Below are 17729 nucleotides of genomic sequence, written 5' to 3'. Positions count from 1 at the left end.
AGAAGTTTCTAACCCTCAGGCAGTAATAGCCGTTGTGAGGTTTTTAGATAAAGAACTCCGCGATTCACTATTGTCTTTAGTAGGATTTAGGATTCCGATTTCTTATGTCTCTCTATAGTTTTATCTGTTCGTTTTAGTTCACAAGAGAAATAATTATTCCGAATTAAACGTTAATTATCTATTGCAACAGTGTCTAACTGCGTGAAATCGAATTTTATTTTTTATACAGTAGCCGTTTAATCTACATTTCGCAAAATGACATACGCGACAGCACGATTGATCGCAATATTTTTCCTTATGTTGAGCACCAAACTGCTGACAGAGAGTATAAGCATTAGCAATTATTTCCGACTGATCAACGACGTCCACAGATATTATCGCACGTCGTGTGTTATTTTCGTACAATCTGATAATTACGGTGAGTAGATATCGGAAACAGTTTCCGGTTATCATTTTTCTCACTGCATTTCCGCGAATTTTCGAACAAATGTTGAATCATTATTTCACGTGCAAATTATTTCATTTCTATTATATACGATTTAAAAAATCATTTTCTTTTTTATCTAATTGTTACGAATTTAAATTGAATAAAATGTAATTAAATAAAAAAAATTAAGTCACTTTTTTCTAACTTTTATCCTTGAAGAAATTAAATGCAGTTATGATTTAGAGAGCATTTAATTCTGACAACAAGTAAAATATAATACCATCTTTAATGTGAATATTGCAGATTTGAACACGACGACATTGGTGTACACGTGGTCGCGCGAATTCTCACGACACCGAGTCATGACCGTGACCATAACTTTCTCGGACCTGATGAGGAGTGAGTACAACGAGTACTGGAAGAACGTCACACAGCCGTTGTTTGTCGTTCTCCTCGACACCGAGGATACCATGGGCGAGTTCGCCGAGACCACGAGGAGCATAAAGCCCATCTCTTTTCCCATTTGGCTCGTTATGTTTCTTCAGCGTCCTGGGAATCCTCTCGAGGAGCGCTGCAGACATCCTACCGAAAACGTATTCAACGTGGACTTCAGCACCCAGATGCTGGTTCTCTGCTACGCTCGCCCGATTCTAGTCGAGTGGTACGCCATTCGCGATAATCGCACCAGAACGTTCGACCTGGCCCTGTGGTCCCCCAATAGAGGTCTGCTTCTGAGAACGCGAAAGTCCCTCTACGCTAGGAGGAGCAACATGTTCGGCGATGTTGTACGCGTGGCGTCCGTGATCGTAAGTTTTTCGCGCTTCCTCGAGTTCCGTTATGCGCTGCTCTTTTTGCGAATTAGAAAATGGTCGTGAGCGGCGATCATGATAAAAAATAGTCGCCTTGAAAAAAAAATCGTCTCGCAATTTGCCACGAAATCGATATTAGAACTTAAGGATGATTTATAGACTCGTAGACTCGGAAATTGACTTGACAATTCTGTTGATACATGCACGAAGGACTCGCCGCTGATCTCGCACGAGAACGGAACGGTCGGCGGATTTTTCGGTCTGTTGCTGATAGAGCTCAGCAAAGTGATGAACTTCACGGTGGAGATTCTGAATCCGGTGGAGGAATTCGGTACCTGGAGCAAAGAGAAAAAGGTGTGGACAGGTGCAATCGGCCAGTTGGTGGAAAACGAAGCCGATATCGGCATCTCCGCATTCACGATGATGAGTCACAGACAAGACGTTATCGACTATACGATACCATTGATACGCTCGCGATACCGCCTTTATTTTAAGGAGCCTAACACAGCCTTGGTGGAATGGTCTTTATACTTAAAAGTAATAATTATCTTTATATCAACGGTACCTGTACATTATTAGTATTAAGTGCATTATAATAGTTGGTATGGATCAATTAATATATTACATATATATTAATTATATTGGTTACAGTAATAGAACGTTTATAACAATGATAGAATTTTAAAACTGCGTAAAGATCTAATCATCCTGTTTATTTATAAATTTAAAATACAATTACTTAAGATTGTTTAATCACATCTTGGGAAAAGAAATAGTGTTAAGATAATTTATGCTAAAGATTCACGGTAACAAAGTCTAGTGGATTAAAATGCTGCTTTTCCTCACCAATAAATATTCCAGGCATTCAGCTCTGGAACTTGGATAACATTATTAATGACAATAATAACCGCTTCTATTCTGTTGACTATCATGAAGACAAAAGGATACCTTTCAATGAACCTAATGGTCGAGAACTATATTAAGGTTTGGGGTATTTATTGCCAGCAGGGTTTGCCAGGTAACGTTTTATCGTTACTAGAGATATTTAATATTTGTCTAGCATAATATTTTTTGGTATTATTAGTCACGTTTTAAACAATTAATGTATAGATATGTGTTAATATATGCTAATATATGTCTATATATATGCCATGTATACACACACACACACACACACACACACACACATATGTATGTATGTATATATAAACATATATATGTATAATTTGCACCATAATATAATGCACATGTATATTTTATGCAAAGAATTTCCCAGCGAGTCACCGGTGAGACTGGCTTTTCTCTCGATTTCTGCTTCGTCGATAGTAATTCTGGCCATCTATTCCGCCTCGTTGATCAGCTTCCTAGCGCTCTGTACGCCCAAACTGCCTTTTTCCACTTTGGAGGGTTATGTTAAGGATGGCTCTTACAAATTAATTGTGTTGCGAAATAGCGCCGAGTACGACGTTCCTACTGTGAGTTCGCCGTTACTTATAAAGCACAGAAATTATATTCTTGCGCAACAGTTATTTTTTAGTTATAGTAATTTCGATTGAAGCGCTCGATCGCAAATAAAAGCACAGTTTTGTAGCCGAGAAAATTTTAAAAGCATTATAAAATTAATATTTTACATGACATATACAAGTATAAGTTTAGTAATTTTTTTGTAGAAAAAGTAATTTTAAACGTTAAAAAAATAATTTTGTAGAGAATATATACTGTTAAATTTTTTTGTATCTATTTTTGTGTAATGTAAGTATTACTGGCAAAAGTTCGTAAAGAAGAGATCATATTCCTATTATAAAGGTAAAGGTACCAATACCCGGACGCTTAAAAGTATAATACGTGTATCAATACCTGGACACATACCTATGTCTGGATACCTTTAAAAAAATATAAAATGGAAAAAAACGTTTGGATAGTATAACAAAAGTTTCAAACTACAAGAAGAAATATTTTTATCTTTAATTTTAATTCGCGTTATTATACTTATATAAATAATAAAGGTATCCAGATATAGGTACATATGGCCGGGTATTGGCACCTTTTACCTTAACTGAAAAAAAAATCTTTTTTTTCCAATTATGCTCTCTATGCAATTTTGCAGCACGTCAAGGATCCCGTTTTCCTGCAAATGTACGAATTGTTAGAAGAAAAGTATTTGCCGCTGTCAACGACGGAGGGATTCGAGAAAGTTAGCGATATTACTTAATTATAATGAAATCAACAACGTTAAGTTTCGTTAAGTCGTCCATTCTCATGTCAATTCTTACGCAGCTCTGCGAGAGAAACAAGTTAGCGTTTTACACGACGGAGATATTTAAAGAGGCTATTAACATTTATATACGGTGTAGAGTCGTATATATTGAGACCGGAAGAATCGACAATTTGGCGATAATTCTAACGAAAGGAAATCCTTACACTGGCTTCATGAATTACCAGTAAGTCCTAAATATACATATTTATTTACAAAGACACATTTTATCATTTAATATACATTTATCGTTTAGAAGACTGCTATCCTTCATTGTACTACGTAATTGTCTGATGTTTATAAGTTGAGTGTTTGTTAATACATGTGATAAAAAATCAATGAATTTTATTAATATCACAAATTAAAAATATAATTTTTAATAATTTTTAAGGTATAAATTTCATATATTTGGTCTTGTAAATATTCATTTAAGGATGCGAGAATATCGTTAAATTTTAATATTGTTGAAATCATTAAATTAAAAGAAATGTTGTATTATAATATTCAGATAGAACTATACTTACGACTGCTTTTCCCTTTTCAAGAATAAATGCTTTAAATATATTTTTATATTTTTTAGCTTGCGGAAATTGCAGCTTAATGGCGTTATACATAAATTAAAGAACAAGTATCACATACGAAGGAATCATCCGAGCGGGGTATATTACGGTTTGGTCGAATTAAGCGATGTAATGCCAACTTTGGTGATGGTGGCGGCCAGTATGGTCCTGGCACTTTTTATCTTGATAATCGAGAAAATGTATTATTCGTTTAAAACTCGATGTTCTAAGAACAACAAATTGTCCATTAAAAAATTGAGTTATAATCTCGGCGTAAGGAATAAGTTGCGAAAGGGAAACGAGAGAAATTTAAACCTTCAAGGATTTTATAATACGAGACCGATCGGATATTGGCCATAATAATAAAAAATAAATAAATAAATAAATAAATAAATAAAAAACCATTGTTAATGCTTATAGATATAGGAATACTCGATATTCAAGGAATTATTTGTAAAATAATATTTGTAACATATAATCTGTGCTTATCAATTTAATTAACAATTTAATAAAACATTTTAAGATATATTTCACTATTTTGGAAAGAACAATTTCTTAAATTTTAATTTGCTATCGTTTTACTTTTTCGCAAAACGGTGCTGCATAGGGGAGACCGAGGCTTGTTGGCACTGTTTTCACAATTTCGGCATTTGAGTTTTTAAACAACTAATTATCATGATTAAACAGTACTAATATGATAGAGAGAACATTTCTCTCTATCATCTTTCTCTACATTTTCATGCCAGGAACGCTCTTGTATACCATATAGTTTCTTTATAATAAGTAAAATAAGAACATGCTGCATTGTAGCCAACTAGCCCCGATAGTAAGTTGTCTATGCGACAAAAGTCCATATGTTAAATTAATAAAAACGTAATAGAAACACAAAACGGGTAACATATATGTACTTCTTGATAAAGATTGTATCTTTTAAAGTTTTCGAATTTTTTAAATGAAAAATCAGCAATTTATAGGGAAAAAATGTATAATAAATCACTAACCGTCAATAAAGTAATAAAAATGGATAAATGTTCGATTTATATATATGTATTGCATTGATTCTTCCTTACATTGATTCCTTATTAGCAAGGAATAGTCAACTTTGTAGGCATGTGTAATTAATCTAACTAGTAAAAAAAGTGTAAGATAAAATAAAAAGAAAGATCTAGTTATATAATTCTTATGCTTCTCTTTGTACATTTTATTATTTCGATGAACCGCGCCCGTATTAATCATTAAAGACCCAGCGGTCCGTCAGTCAGGCTACTACTGTGACGCGCATTTTACTGATGTACAAGGCATCTAAAATTTAATTTATTAGAAATCATTCAGAGAGCAAGACAGAGGAAATGTTTTCCGAAAAGTTAGAAAAAAGAAGTAATTTTACCTGCATGTAATAAAAAAAGGATTTAAAAATAAAACTGCAAATTATTGAGAAATTATATGCTGCTTAACGCAGCATATAAAATTTGCGTTATAATTTTTGTAGAATAATTTAAAAAAAAAATAGAAAAAAAAAGATTTTATCGGAAACGCAAACGTGATTTAGAAGAGGCCGAGGGATGCGGACGGGATGAGGGAAAAATGCTGAAAAGCTTTACAAGATTTTTTGAAAAAAGAAATTTGACTTTAAGCGTGAAAAAGTCAAAGATGATGACTTTTACAAAAGAAAGAAGACGAGAGAAAAGAAGTAATAGCTTTGTAATGCGGAACGGAGATAAAAGCAAATATAGAGATAACCAATATAATGCGCTCTCTTTCTGACAAAAGGAATGATGCGAAAAGATAAGATATCTCCCTGAGAAAGTTAGTTTGTAGAACCAATTAATAATTTTCGATAATTTCATCAATACTTTTTTAATTAATGCTAAGAAAATATTAGAGACTATAACACAGATTGAACAACATGAATTTTTTTGATTGGGATAACGTTAAAATCTTAAATATATAAAGAATTTATTACATACATTAAAATGAGTATCTCCAAAATGTTTGACATTAAAAGACAAAGGAATGGCACCAACCTTCAAAAGGGCACATTAGATCTTTGTAATGATTATTCTTCTATTATCGAGAGACTTCCATACAACTGCCATCTGTTTTATTTATTGACTTGTTTTTATTTATTGACTAGCTTTATTACTTTTACATACGATGCTTCATTACATTATACAGTGTAAAAAATATATACTTTATTTTAATAAATTTGCAAGTTGTATTCACAATATCTAACAATTCGATAGTTCAGCTGAAAGAACAAGATGTACCAAATCGTTGGTAGAAAATAATATCGCATATCTTTGTTCCAATTTTGATATTGTATATATACGTATTCATTTAACAACATAACACATAAATAATAACAAATAAAAATTACAGGCCAATAAGCACATGCGATTCAATATTATAAAAAACTTTAACTTATTTGTTGATTAATTGTCATTTAAACTTTCTAATATTTAATGATAACTTCATGAGAAGGCAATCAACATTTATCTTACAGAGGCGAATCCTATTCGGTCTTTCTCCATGTCAAACTCAGTATAGTATCGGCTAATAAATACATCGCCCAAAATCCACTCCACATCGTTAGTCACAAAATGTTCAATGAAGCCGGATATGCACTTACCGTTTTCTATGTACTACAAAATATTAAACATGGCATGATATTTTTATTCTAAAAACAATTTAAATCTTTATATGGCAATATTCTTTACCTGAAAGATATAATCTTCACCAGTGAGTCTGAACGTCTTATCGCCTAGGACAAAATTGATATCGGGCAAATTAGAAATCTCGTTGCAGTCCACCTTTAAACGAAGATTAATGTTAGTAATCCATATTAATAATCCGTAACTTATCAAACATTTATTAATTTATTTCAATAATTTATTTAAGATAATTGTGAAAGCTGCCATTAACGAAAAGGATCTATTATTTACTGTTCCATCATCATTAACACCGATCTCTCTGTTAATAACTGCGATATCGAACGGTGGTCCAGCTATCCGGGAGTTGCCCGTGTCGACAATAGTTTGACAGCCGTTCGCGCATAAGTTATTACCGTTTATTTGAACCCTATATAGTGCAATAGCATTGTCAATTAGCTGGCGTATGATCCGTGGTTGACATACATATAATTTAGAAAAAACTACGTACTTATCCATGGTAAATTGCCAGTATGCTTTGTGAGTAACATTAACATACGTAAACTCGCCCTCGTAATAAGCGAAATTGGAGCCACCTAGTATCAGTTCACCACCCATCGCGGACGAAAAATCTCTGTACAGGTTGTGTAATTTTGTATTATACATTTGCATTTTGCATTGCATAAAAAGACAAAATATATAATTAAAAAAATAGTTTTAAACACACGTGAGACATACGGAGAGATACATACCGATTTAGATAGAAACCAAAAACGTGTCGAAACTCCTTGTGTTGTTTGATTAGGTTGTTAAAGACAGGTAGGTTGTTAAAGCCAGGATTCTTTTTAAAGCTAGATAACGAGGGGTAACCCATCCCCAAGACACCGTCGAATTTTAAATTGGAGAGGGATTTTGCCGAATAGTTTGTCGTTTCTCCGAATGTTTGGAATACAACCTTAAGGCCAGCAATCTACGAAATGTTGATATTAATAAAATATAATCGCGTATGTTTTTTCTGAGAATAATAGCAACATGTGTTCCTTAGAAAACTTTCATAGATTATGACTATAAATAGAATTAAGTCGGACCATTTACTTGACGATTACTTACAATTACTACATCAGTAGACAAACACCCAAACACATAGCCACCTTCGTATTTAAGACGAAATGGATCATTCTGTGGTATATATGTGGTGGACTTTGTATTATCATACCTAATATGGTTTACTGCACAAAAAGTAATAAATATAATTAAATCAGTTAATATTGAAAAATTTAGAAATATAAAAATTTCCCTTTATTAATCTAATAAGTATATAACTAACAGTAGTTTAAATCATCAAATGTATTTATGTTTATATCTTTTGGTTTAGCACGTGAGCTGTTTTGTATAAAAAATTATTTGTATTTTTAAAGTAAATGATAAATAATATAAGTAAGAGAGTATATAATTGTGAACCTTAGCTACACAATATTTACTTTATCACGTTTCACTTTTGAAACAGTTGCATTAAAGATTTTATAACTTTACTTAAAATGTAAATGGAAAAGACACAAATCTACAGCATTATTCTTATATTTTTACTTGATATCAATCATTAAACGAGAAAAAAAATTATTAAAAAAATTAATGTTTTAAGCATTAAAATAATCTTAATTTAAGATTATTTTAATGCTTGAAACATTAATTTTTTTAATACATATGTACATACATATAGGAATAATAGAATGTCGGGGAGATAGCGATGTTATATATACTTACAGCAAGCAGGGTGGCTAACGTCGCAGTATATGGATGGTACCCAGAGATCTGAGGAAGCAGTGTCGAAAAGTACATTAAACTTTTGCGGTGGAGTACCAATTTCGATAATACCATAGTATTGAACATTCTTATAATTAGTCAGAGGTACAGTAACCGTAACCAAACGGAGCTGTATCATATTATTGTCCGTCGAAAATTGTCCAACGGTGTATGTCCTGTATAACGGAATTCTTGAAACAACATAAAGAACATTCCATTATGTTATACGCATATATGTATCATATAAACAAGAATGTACAAATATCATACAACATAATTACGAATTTCGGATAATTTATTTGATCATTTTCAAGCACTTCTTATTTAAATACTATTAAAGCTACATTTTGGTATTAAGAATTAAATGTTACCTGCATTTATATATTTACGCATTAGAATGTAATTTAGGTACTTTAAATGCAAATTGCTCTGTACACAACGCTGATTTCACTTAAGATAAGAGGTTCAAAGGGATCCTTAAAGCATCTTTTAGTCTGCTCATTTTATTGAGACTTTAAAAATGCGTTTTTTCTACATATTTGGTGTACAATTATTGTATTTATTGAAGTATTTATCGCGAATTCTGCGTCGATTCCAAGTAGTTAAAAGCGCGATCTCTGTACGGTATTACAATTTATCGTGTCGATATGAATGTGAATCGATTGTATATAACATGTACTTACCTAAGCAACTCCGCGTTGATCGACGCGAAGTTGATTACCGTGATTACCGTCACAAAGAGCCGATACATTTTCCTGAATTTCTCGACGACTGAAGCTACAAAAGTCAAAATTGTTTTAGGACCGTTATAACTGCGAGTCAATCCACAACCGGTACGTACAGACAAAGAACAGGCAGTCAAATTGCTAAGCGTTCCCTTATATATACAAATGTACGTACATGGTCTTGTGCTTATAAGAAGGTGAGCAGGAGGGCAGAAAACATACGAAGCGTTCCAAAGCTTTGTGTTCGAACGATATTAGAAATCGCTTCGAGATCTCGGATGGAGAAAGAAAATTGACCAATCATATTTAAGAAATTCGGCAATTGGCTAATGCAATTGGTTAATTTTCGGAGCGATTTCTAGCGCATCGTGGAGACAAGGCTTAAAGGCTTTAAAGTTTATACAAATTCTCTGAGAGCCTAAGAGCTCTTTTCATTAATCTAATCGACTCTAAACATTGCGTTTTGCATATACGTAAATATTTCATTAGCACAACTCAATGTATTAAAAAAAGGTTAATGATTAATGAGATGAAATTGATCTTTGAAAGTATTGTTTGCGTCGGTATAACAGACTTATATGTATAAGCAGTGGTACATTTATTCCAGATTTACAATAGCTTGAATGCTAATATGCTAAATCGTGATAGACTGTATCAATTGCATTTTAGTATTAAGTACTGTATAGTGTGATATTTTCTTCTGATATTAGAGTAGAGACATTGGCTTGTAATCATATCAAATTTTTGCAAACGTGTATTGCCAGAAAATATTATCGTTGTTACACATGTTTCAAAATCACTCGATAATTATCTCGATAATTAGTACAGTACGCAAGTTTTTAAAAGTAACATTTTCAAAAAGTTAATTTATAATATTAATGATAGTGAGATACCTTAACCAGTTTTCTCGATATTACAACATTTAATTATAATACATATGACATAATAATGTTGGTATCGACAGATTGGTATCATTGAGTCCACAATTTCATATAATTATTATTAATAAACAAGAGATTTATGTGTATACCTTTGTATGAGCATAAAAAATATAGAAAATTGTATATTAATTAGAAATGCGGTCATTTATACAGGCAGAATGTTATACGATATCTTTGTACTTGTATGTAAGCAGAAAATTTATAATACACGAAATAATATTTTTTGGGATCCTACATTAAAATAATATTGAAGAGCGAATATATAAAATCAATATACAATGTAGAAAATATATACTTTATTTTAATAGACTTAATTATATTTACAATATCTTATAGCAATTCGTTAAATGCTGAAAAAACAATATATATCAAATCGTTGATAAAAATAATATCACATATCTTTGTTCTAATTGTCACATTGTATGTATTGATTTAACAACATATCACATAAATAATCACAAATATTCTAAAAAACTTTGACACATTTGTTGAGTAATGTTCTTTGTGTATCATATTTTATTTAACACTAGCAGTAGTTAATACAATATGCAAGTTTCTAAAAATAACAATTTCAAAATATAAGTTTATAATATTAACGATAGTGAGATACCAGTTTTGCAATATTAAAACAATTTATTAATTAGAATACATACGACATGATAATATATTTTTCGTATCGACAATTTGGTATCCATTTGTCGAAAATTTTGGATAATTTTTATTAATAAGCAAATAATTTATGCGTATATACGTTTGTGTAAGCATAAGAAATGTAAAAAGTTATATATTGATTACAAATGCGGTATGTTATACTCTTATACATATAAGCAGAATACTATATGATATCTTGTACTCGTATGTAAGCAGAAAATTTATAAGGATAAACGAGATAATATTTTTCGGGATACGACATTAAGATGAGATTGAAAGGGCGATATATGAAATCAATATTCAGTGTAAAAAATATATACTTCATTTTAATAGACTTATATACAAGTTGTATTCACAATATCTAACAATTCGATAGTTGCCGAAAGAACAAGATGTATTATACCATATCGTTGGTAGAATAAATATCGCATATTTTTCTTCTAATTCTCACATACGTATTAATTTAAAAATATACCATATAAATAGTCCAAATAAAATTACAGACCATATGTCAGTCGATATTCTAAAGAAGCTATGACTTATTTGTTTAGTAATGTCACTTAGATTTCCTAATATTTAATTATAACTTCATGAGAAGGCAATCAATATTTAACGTTTTGCAAGGGCGAATCCCACTTGGTTGTTCCCCATGTCAAACTTGGTGTAGTACCGACCAACAAATGTATAGCCCAAAATCCACTTTAATTCATTATACGGAACAACCCATTCAAAGGCGGGAATGCAAACATCTATTTCGTTTTCTGTCATCTATAAGACATTAAATATGGCATAATATTTCTATTCTAAAAACAATTTAAACTTTTATATAATAATATTCTTTACCTTCAAGATATAATCTTGACCAGTGAGTCGTAACGTCTTACCACCTATGACGAAACTGATATCGGGCAAATTAGAAATCTCGTCGCACTTCACCTTTAAACAAAGGTGAATGTTAGTAATCCATATTAATAATCCGAACTTATCAAACATTTATTAATTTATTTTAATAATTTATTTAAGATAATTGTGAAAGCTTTCATTAACGAAAAGGATCTATTATTTACTGCTCCATTATTAACACCGATCTCTCTGTACAGAGCTGCGATAGCCTGCGGTGGTCCACCTATCACAGAAGCGCCTGTGTCGACAATAGCTTGACAGCCTTTCGAGCAAATTTTTTATTTGAACCCTACAATGCAATAGCATTGTCAATTAGCTGGCGTATGATCCGTGGTTGAAATACATATATTTTAGAAAAAACTACGTACTTATCCATGGTAAATTGCCAGTATGCTTTGTGAGTGACATTAACATACGTAAACTCGCCCTCGTAATGGGAAGAATCGGTGCCACCCAATATCAGTTCACCGCCGAACACGTCCGTGACATTTCTGTATAGGTTGTATATTTTTTACATTGTTTATACATTTGCATTTTACATTGCATGGAAAGACAAAGTATATGTAATTTAAAAAATAGTATTAAACACACGTGAAACATACGAAAAGATACATACCGATTTAGATAGAAGCTAAAAATTGGTCGGGACACCACGTGTTTATCAATCATGTTTTGGAAGACAGTAGGCTTTTTAAAGATAGATATGGCTGGATAACCCATCCCCAGAACGCCGTCGCATGGTCCTTGTGCAGAGTCCCAAAAACTTGTCGCGAAATCGAGCGCTTCTCCGAATGTCTGGGATGAAACCTTAAGGCCAGCAATCTGCGAAACGTTGATATTATTAATAAAGTATAATTGCGCGCATTTTTTTCAGAGAATGATAGCAACATGTGCTTTTTAGAAAATTTTCATAGATTATGACTGTGATTAGAATTAAATATATCATTTACTTGACAATGACTTACGATTACGTCATCAGTAGATAAGAACCCAGACACATTGCCATCCGCGTAATCAATAACGAATGGATCATTCTGTGGTATATATGTAGTGGACTTTGTCGTATTATCAAATTTATTATGTTCCACTACAAAAAGTAGTAAATAAAATTAAATCAGTTAATATTGAAGAATCTAAAAATATAAATTTCTTTATATTAATCTAAATATATAACAAACAGTAGTTAAATCATCAAATATATTTATGTTTATATTTTTTGCTTTAACATGTGAGCTGTTTTGTATAAGAAATTATTTGTATCTTTAAAGTAAGTGTGCTAAATAATGTAAATAAGAAAGTATGTAAGTATGGAACTTAGCTACATAGAGAAAAGTGCCCTATTATGAAACAGGATCCAAATATGAGATATGTTAAGCTAAAAGGCCCTATATAAGCCCTATCTGTTGATCCCACCATGAAAAAACCCCGCCATCTCATATTAGGATCCTATCTCATAATAGGGCACTTTCCTCTAATATTTACCTTACCATTGATTCGAATTTTTAAAACTGTTGCTTTAAAGATTTTATAACTTTACTTGAAATGTAAATGGAACAGATACAATTCTACGGCATTATTCTTATCTTATATTTTTACTTGATATCAATCATTAAACAGAAAAAAAATAATTAAAATTATTTTAATACTTGAAACATTAATTTTTTAAATAAAAATGTACATATAAAAATAATAGAATATCGGAGAGGTAGCGATGTTATGATATACTCACAGCAAGTAGGTTGGCTGACGTTGTAGTTTTTGGATGGTACCCAGAGATCTGAGGAACCAGTGTCAAAAACTATTTTAAATGTTTGCGGTGGAGTTCCAATTTCGATATTACCATAATAGTGTAAATTGTCATAATTAATCAGAGGTACGGTTGCCGTATCCGAACGGAGTTGTATCATAGTTTCCGTCGAAAATTTTTCAACAGAGGATGTCTTGTGTAACGGAATTCTTGAAACAGCATAAAAAATAAATTTCCGTTATATTATATGCGTATATGTATCATACAAACGCGAATGTATGTACATATATCGTACAACATAAATACGAATTTCAAACAATTTATTTGATCATTTTCAAGCAATTCTTATTTAAAAGCTATTAAAGTATCAACATTTTGACATTGAGAAATAAATGCTACCTGCATATATTTACGCATTAGAATGTAGTTAGGTATTTTAAATGCGAATTCCTTTTTTCTTGATGCTAATCTCATTTAAAATAAGATTTTCGAAGGAATCCTCAAAGCATCTCTTGCAATTAGTATGCTCATTTTATTCCGACTTTCAAAATGCGTTTTTCTTACAGATTTGATAAAATTATGGTATTTGAAATTGATTTGATAATTATTTATCACGAATTCTGCGGCAATTCCAAGTAGTTGGAAGCGCGATCTCTATACGGTACTATTATAATTCATCGTGTCGATATAAATGTGGATCGTTTGTATATAAAATGTAATCACCTATGCAACTCCGCGTTGATTGACGCGAAGTTGAATACCGTGATTACCGTCATCGTCACAAAGAGCCGATACATGTTTCCTGAATTTCTCGGCGACTGAAGCTACACAAGTCAAAATTGTTTTAGGACCGTTATAACTGCGAGTCAATCTACAACCGGCACGTACAGACAAAGAACAGGCAGTCGAATTGCTAAGCGTTCCTTTATATACAAAAGTGCGCACATGTGCTTATAAGAAGGTGAGCAGGAGGGCAGAAATCAAACGAAGCGTTCCAAAGCTTTGTGTTGACGATATTAGAAGTCGCTCCGAGGTCTTGGACAGAGAAAAAGAATTGACCAATCATATTTAAGCAATTCGGCAGTTGACCAATGCGATTGGTTAATTTTTGGAACGATATCTAACATCGTGGACACAAGTATTAAAAGCTTTAAAGTTTATACAAATTTGCTGAGAGCCTAAGAGCTCTTTTCATTAATCCAATCGACTCTAAAAATTGCGTTTTGCTTATACGTAAATATATCACTAGCGCAACTCAATGTATTTAAAAAAGTTTAATGATTAATGAGGTGAAATTGATCTTTGAAAGTATGTATTGTTTGCGTCGGTATAACAGTATTAGACTTATATGTATAAGCAATGGTACATTCACATTACAGATTTAGCTTGAATGCTAATATGCTAAATCGTGGCAGACTGTATCAATTGCATTTTAGTATTACTGTATAGTGTGATATTTTCTCCTGATTATTAGAGTAGAGACATTGGCTTGTAATCATATCAAATTTTTGCAAACCTGTATTGCTAAAAAATATTGTCGTTGTTACACATGTTTCAAAATCACTCGATAATTATCTCGATAATTAGTACAGTACGCAAGTTTTTAAAAGTAACATTTTCAAAAAGTTAATTTATAATATTAATGATAGTGAGATACCTTAACCAGTTTTCTCGATATTACAACAATTAATTATAATACATACATAATACATAATGTTGGTATCGACAGATTGGTATCACTGAGTCCACAATTTTATATAATTATTGTTAATGAACAAGAGATTTATGTGTATACATTTGTGTAAGCATTTTCTTTCGAAAGGAAAACGAAAGAAGAGTACGACGTAGAACGTTTTATCTCGACGCGATTGTCTTTTCGTCTCTTTTTAATTTACGATGTCAATTTGCACGGAGCTTCTTGTTTGAATTGGAGAGAGATCTTGCCGAAAAGTTTGTCGTTTCTCCGAATGTTTGGGATAGAACCTTAAGGCCAGCAACGTACGGAACGTTAATATTAATAAAATATAATCGCGTATGTTTTTTTTGGAGAATAATAGCAACATGTGTTCCTTAGAAAATTTTCATAGATTATGACTATAATTAGAATTAAGTCGGATCATTTACTTGACGATGACTTATGATTACCACATCAGTAGATAAGGACCCAGACACACCGCCATCGTCGTATAAATCAATAGCAAATGAATCATTCTGTGATATATATGTGGTGGACTTTGTGTGTGTATGATCATACTAATTATGTTTTACTGCACACACACACACACACACACACACACACAAGGAGTAATAAATATAATTAAATCAGTTAATATTGAAAAGTCCAGAAATATAAAAATTTCCACTTATTAATCTAAATATATAACTAACAGTAGTTTAAATCATCAAATGTATTTATGTTTATATCTTTTGGTTTAACACGTGAACTGTTTTGTATGAAAAATTATTTGTATTTTTAAAGTAAATAATAAATAATATAAGTAAGAGAGTATATAATTGTTGACCTTAGCTACACAATATTTACTTTATCACGTTTCACTTTTGAAACAATTGCATTAATAAGAGGTTACACCACTGTAGAAGTCTAAAATAAAGCGTTTTTTTACGATTTTTTTTGGATCGAAGGAAAAGTAAGAGAATAATAATATTCAAAGATGTAATTAATCATGTTTTTAAGTGTTCAAAATAAAATATTTATTCAATAATAGTACAAAATGGCGACGCTACAGCCATTCTCGCGAGGCATGTTTAATTTGACGCGCTCTGCGGCACGCAGTATAACTGACGCTTTGAATCTAGAAAAAAAACAAAAAATTTTCTCTTAATCTACATGAGTATAGCTAGAGAAATACGTAGGGGATTTTGAAAATATTAATTTTTGTGTGATTGGCGAGCATTTGAAGTAAACAGTTCAATTTTTAACAAAAAAATGGGCAATTATTTGTTAATAATATAAATACTTGTTAGAATCAACTTATCGAAAATCCCGTACGTATTTCTTTTTGGAATGTTATTTTAAAGATATGGTCAAAATTTGGAGTGAATAGAATGAAAATTGTTGGACTTATGCTGCGTGCCGTTTTAAAAAATCGTGTTTCGAGAAAAACGCCTTTAAAGTTTTAAGATGTGTTATGGACGAAAATGAAAAATGTTAAAATGATGGGTTATGGGAAAAAATGAAAAATTTGACTGTTTAAAAATTTTTACCATTAATCTGCTATCCCTGAACCCTGAACCATAAAAAGCTGCCCTACCCTGCTTAAATATTCCTCCTCATTTTCTTTCCTTGTCGATTTTATGCTGGTGCGTGTCTGTTTTGCCGCATCTGTCAAAGACTGCTCGACGTGCTTGATCCGCATAGCATCGGCTTCAAGGCAAAAATTGTATGCTTGGAGGCCAATATCCATCTCCAAAACTTTCATAATTTGCAGAATGTTAGTCAAACCGTCGTTAAAATTACACACAGCAATATTAGTCGCTACTTGCAATACTTTTTTGCCACTTGAGTAGGACTTAGAAGCCAAGTTCCAAACAGTTGCATTGAAACTTTCGTGAATTAGAAATAAAAAAAAAAAAATCATTAGACTGTACCTTTCCAGCAGGTATCTACGTGCCGCAGGTAGTCATTTCGGAGCAGTCCGACGCGCTTGGGAAAAAGCTCGGAATTTCAAAGAAAAAAATTTGGTACAGGTATAAAACTATTTCCTCTTATTCTAGAAAGGTTCAAAGCATCTTTTAAGCCAATAAAAAAAATTAATTTTTTGAAAATTCTACAGTGGTGTACCCAAGAAAACATTGTAACGCCGGTAACTTCTTTGTCGTCTATCGATGCTTCAGCTCGAAGCTCATATTTTCTTCTTTACTCATATTTTCTTGCTGCACTGATATTATTATTGTTTTTTTTATTAATCTTTTTCACGCTAACTAAATATTTTTTTAATTTTTATACTATCTCGGGCAGCATTCCCGTGATTTTGCGTCCATGTACATTATTTTCCTTGTCGATCGATTAAGCATTTCGCCAAATTAGACGTTAAGGGGACTAGAAAGGGTTGAAAATGCAGAAATTGGCTCGTGTTTAATTGTTTATAACAAGGCCGCAAATAAACATAAAACTTTTTTATTGTTAAGGGTATTAATTATAACATTATAAAATGAGAAAATTCATTAAAAGCCATTCCCAGATCAATAATAACGGCGTCCCAATATAATAAGGAAAACTGTCGCATTCACGGTTTTACCA

At 31.8% G+C, this 17729-nt stretch overlaps 3 protein-coding genes across 4 annotated transcripts; 1 reads left to right on the top strand and 2 right to left on the bottom strand.

Annotated features, from left to right (window-relative positions):
• The first annotated feature begins 746 nt into the window (after positions 1 to 746).
• LOC139817882 (probable glutamate receptor) lies at positions 747 to 4946 on the top strand. The gene is made up of 7 exons (XM_071786161.1): positions 747 to 1233; positions 1447 to 1773; positions 2098 to 2254; positions 2503 to 2711; positions 3344 to 3430; positions 3514 to 3677; positions 4071 to 4946. The coding sequence occupies exons 1-7, from the start codon at positions 790 to 792 to the stop codon at positions 4408 to 4410; spliced, it is 1728 nt and encodes a 575-aa protein (XP_071642262.1). The 5' UTR covers positions 747 to 789; the 3' UTR covers positions 4411 to 4946.
• Positions 4947 to 5989: 1043 nt separating this feature from the next.
• LOC139818181 (lysosomal aspartic protease-like) lies at positions 5990 to 14565 on the bottom strand. 2 transcript variants are annotated; one of them, XM_071786760.1, is made up of 8 exons: positions 14192 to 14565; positions 8463 to 8692; positions 7809 to 7927; positions 7451 to 7668; positions 7210 to 7332; positions 6993 to 7128; positions 6768 to 6860; positions 5990 to 6692 (listed from the first exon to the last, which is right to left on the bottom strand). In XM_071786760.1, the coding sequence occupies exons 1-8, from the start codon at positions 14263 to 14265 to the stop codon at positions 6543 to 6545; spliced, it is 1143 nt and encodes a 380-aa protein (XP_071642861.1). In that variant the 5' UTR covers positions 14266 to 14565; the 3' UTR covers positions 5990 to 6542. The 2 variants fall into 2 exon arrangements, with proteins under 2 accessions (XP_071642861.1, XP_071642862.1); XM_071786761.1 differs by lacking the exon at positions 14192 to 14565 and adding an exon at positions 9185 to 9423.
• On the bottom strand, positions 11043 to 12837 carry LOC139818182 (lysosomal aspartic protease-like). The gene is made up of 6 exons (XM_071786762.1): positions 12687 to 12837; positions 12338 to 12543; positions 12060 to 12212; positions 11886 to 12000; positions 11662 to 11754; positions 11043 to 11586 (listed from the first exon to the last, which is right to left on the bottom strand). The coding sequence occupies exons 2-6, from the start codon at positions 12439 to 12441 to the stop codon at positions 11428 to 11430; spliced, it is 624 nt and encodes a 207-aa protein (XP_071642863.1). The 5' UTR covers positions 12442 to 12543; positions 12687 to 12837; the 3' UTR covers positions 11043 to 11427.
• Positions 14566 to 17729: the final 3164 nt, after the last annotated feature.

The sequence above is a fragment of the Temnothorax longispinosus genome, chromosome 8, assembly GCF_030848805.1.
Source record: "Temnothorax longispinosus isolate EJ_2023e chromosome 8, Tlon_JGU_v1, whole genome shotgun sequence".
NCBI classification, from domain to species: Eukaryota; Metazoa; Arthropoda; class Insecta; order Hymenoptera; family Formicidae; genus Temnothorax; species Temnothorax longispinosus.
Note: the sequence above shows the minus strand (reverse complement) of the source record. Positions and strands in the feature narration are given on the sequence as shown.

Excerpts from the sequence above, each read along its gene's own strand:
- LOC139817882 (XM_071786161.1), top strand. The coding sequence starts at position 790 with ATGACCGTGACCATAACTTTCTCGGACCTGATGAGGAGTGAGTACAAC. Across the intron at positions 2,255-2,502 it reads TTGCCAGCAGGGTTTGCCAG|AATTTCCCAGCGAGTCACCG; the intron begins GTAACGTTTTAT and ends TTTTATGCAAAG. Across the intron at positions 3,678-4,070 it reads ACTGGCTTCATGAATTACCA|CTTGCGGAAATTGCAGCTTA; the intron begins GTAAGTCCTAAA and ends TATATTTTTTAG.
- LOC139818182 (XM_071786762.1), bottom strand. The coding sequence starts at position 12,441 with ATGGGTTATCCAGCCATATCTATCTTTAAAAAGCCTACTGTCTTCCAA. Across the intron at positions 12,213-12,337 it reads TTTAGCTTCTATCTAAATCG|AAATGTCACGGACGTGTTCG; the intron begins GTATGTATCTTT and ends CAACCTATACAG. Across the intron at positions 11,587-11,661 it reads GTCAAGATTATATCTTGAAG|ATGACAGAAAACGAAATAGA; the intron begins GTAAAGAATATT and ends AATGTCTTATAG.
- LOC139818181 (XM_071786760.1), bottom strand. The coding sequence starts at position 14,265 with ATGTATCGGCTCTTTGTGACGATGACGGTAATCACGGTATTCAACTTC. Across the intron at positions 8,693-14,191 it reads ATCAACGCGGAGTTGCATAG|AATTCCGTTATACAGGACAT; the intron begins GTGATTACATTT and ends TGTTGTTTCAAG. Across the intron at positions 7,669-7,808 it reads TGTCTACTGATGTAGTAATT|ATTGCTGGCCTTAAGGTTGT; the intron begins GTAAGTAATCGT and ends AACATTTCGTAG.